Genomic DNA, 2,274 nt, shown 5'->3' with positions numbered 1-2,274 from the left:
TAACTTTTAAAAGAAGTTATAACAACATTTTTTCAAATAAAACAAATCCAGTTGGTAGGAAAATAAAGTTCCACTTGACATTTGGGTATATTTGTTTCCTGATCACTTGACACATCTGTGGCCAGAAACCCCACTTGAGAAGGAAACCAAGTAACTTCCCTCTCAGAGCCGGGACCACTTGTTCTGTGCGCATAAATGAAAACCGATATTCACCCATTAATGATAATTAAGAGATACTAGAGACAGTGTGGAAAAAAAAACAAAACTATCACCCCAGTGATTTCTACAGCTGATAGACAGACTCAAATCTGGTCAGCCAAGATACTGACTGAAAAATGAAGCTATTTTTGTTTGTATGGTAGAGAATTCTGATAACACTTCTTGGCTTACATGTTATCTTCTTTCACTAACCTAGTTAGCCTGATAAGCAAGACAAACTGCTCATTGAGAAGCTGTTTCTTCTGGTTTAGGATCACTTAACTATTTTTTTGTAGAGGAGATTGCCAGTCTTTCTGGCAGTTAATCAACAATGATGCCACTTTTCTTAGAACTATTCATTTCCTTAGAACTATAAATTTCTTAAGTGCTAAACAGCCCAAACTATTACAGCATGATTTGCTCTAGGTTCACGGTTTTAATTTACATAATCACTTTTCTCCTAGACAAGCAACAGTAACCACAGTATAAGGCAGAGATGGCTTGTTGGTGACAGCCCTCTTTGTCTTTTGCAGAGGGACTTCTCAGCAGCCAGTGGCCGGGTGCAGCTTATTTTCTGAGTTTCAAAGAAGTTTTCCTCATTTTAAAACAACAACAAAGAGTTATTCCTGAAAATAGTTCAATCGTCAAATACTTTGACCGAGTGTGACACCTTATGGCGTTTGGGCAATACAACTTCAAGAATGTAAATGATTTAGTCCATATGAAATTCTTTAAAAATGAAACTAAGTGGTACTTCACTTCTGCTGCATTGAGATGTATTAGTGCCACTGACTCTTCTATTGTAGTGGTAAAAATGTAATCCAGCATTAGCACCCATCTACAAGAGTTAGTAGATGTTAATGAAATATGATGTGGTGTACTGGAAAGTAACAGTCCCAGTAGCCCATCATGGAAAAGATTACTAATAATGGGAAATAACGGACATACTTTCTGTCAAGCCCTTCCAGTACTTGAGTAAGTGAAGCATTAATGTCACGTTTTTGTAAAGAACAGAATTATATCACATATAGATGGTTCCAAGGAATTGTGTTGCTACCGATTGTATGTCAGGATAATCCCATTTAAAATATACTGTACTCATTGAATGAGGAACATCAGAAAGCTTAATGCTAGTGATTGACTGACTTCCTTTTAACCAAAGAGCTGCCACTGCAGTTCAAAATAAAGGGAAGCATTCTAAACAACTGAGAAACGTTTACATGAAAATATGCTGCATTTAGATTAGCCATCAGTTATTAGACATGGTAAATACAGGCTACGAAAATAAAGTGCATCTTTACAGCATATAACACTTTAGACCCAGGAGTCTTTTCTTTAAATGTATCCAATATACCCAACATAGCAAAGCTATATAGAAACAAAAAAGTATTCCAGTTGAAACATTACAATTTTTCAATACGTCAGAGGGACATATAACCTTTTATTTAATGCTATTGAGATTTCAAGACTTCTTTATGTATTTTAAGCAAATTTCCATTTTGTATGGGAGAAAGGAAAGCCAATGTTCTAGAAGGCACTAACTGGTTTAAATGTGTAGGATACTTCATAAAGAAAACATGTGCATAAGGCAGTCCAGAAGACTGTCTTCGTTCTTGTGTTGTCTTCCTTACTCTTCCCTCGGAGGTGCCACATTGTAGCTGAGGAAATGCATCAGTCACCAGCTTCCCCACCACAGCTTCCATGTGCTCAGTCCACGGTGTCACAGATCTCATTTACTTTCAGGTTGAACTCTTCTGGTTGGTCTGCATACACGTAATGCCCTGCTCCAAGGATGGCCTGCGTGAGTACAAGCAATCAATGAAACACATGGAAATTAGCATAGACACTTCACAATCAAAGCTGCAGCAGTGTATTTAAACAAAGCACAATACAAGTGGGCTTCAGAAAGTTTGTGGAAAACGGAATTAAAAGATGAGGGATACATGAGCCCTGGATATCCATAGATAAATGTAAAAACCTTCCCTAAAAGCCGAGACTGTAAATTCCAAAAAGGCAAAGTTTTCCCCCCCACAAAAAAAGCTAAAGAGGATAGAGAGAAACACTGTTAACTGATGA

General features: G+C 37.3%; 1 protein-coding gene across 1 annotated transcript in view; it reads right to left on the bottom strand.

Moving 5' to 3' along the window:
- Positions 1 to 1,619: 1,619 nt before the first annotated feature.
- Positions 1,620 to 2,274, bottom strand: part of ABHD5 (abhydrolase domain containing 5) — a 38,736-nt gene continuing 38,081 nt past the window's right edge. The window contains exon 8 of the mRNA XM_006868832.1: positions 1,620 to 1,995. Coding sequence (XP_006868894.1) covers positions 1,906 to 1,995 — 90 coding nt within the window. The 3' untranslated portion in view covers positions 1,620 to 1,905. The remainder of the gene's footprint in view (positions 1,996 to 2,274) is intronic.

The sequence above is a fragment of the Chrysochloris asiatica genome, unplaced genomic scaffold (assembly GCF_000296735.1).
Source record: "Chrysochloris asiatica unplaced genomic scaffold, ChrAsi1.0 scaffold00124, whole genome shotgun sequence".
NCBI classification, from domain to species: domain Eukaryota; kingdom Metazoa; phylum Chordata; class Mammalia; order Afrosoricida; family Chrysochloridae; genus Chrysochloris; species Chrysochloris asiatica.
Note: the sequence above shows the minus strand (reverse complement) of the source record. Positions and strands in the feature narration are given on the sequence as shown.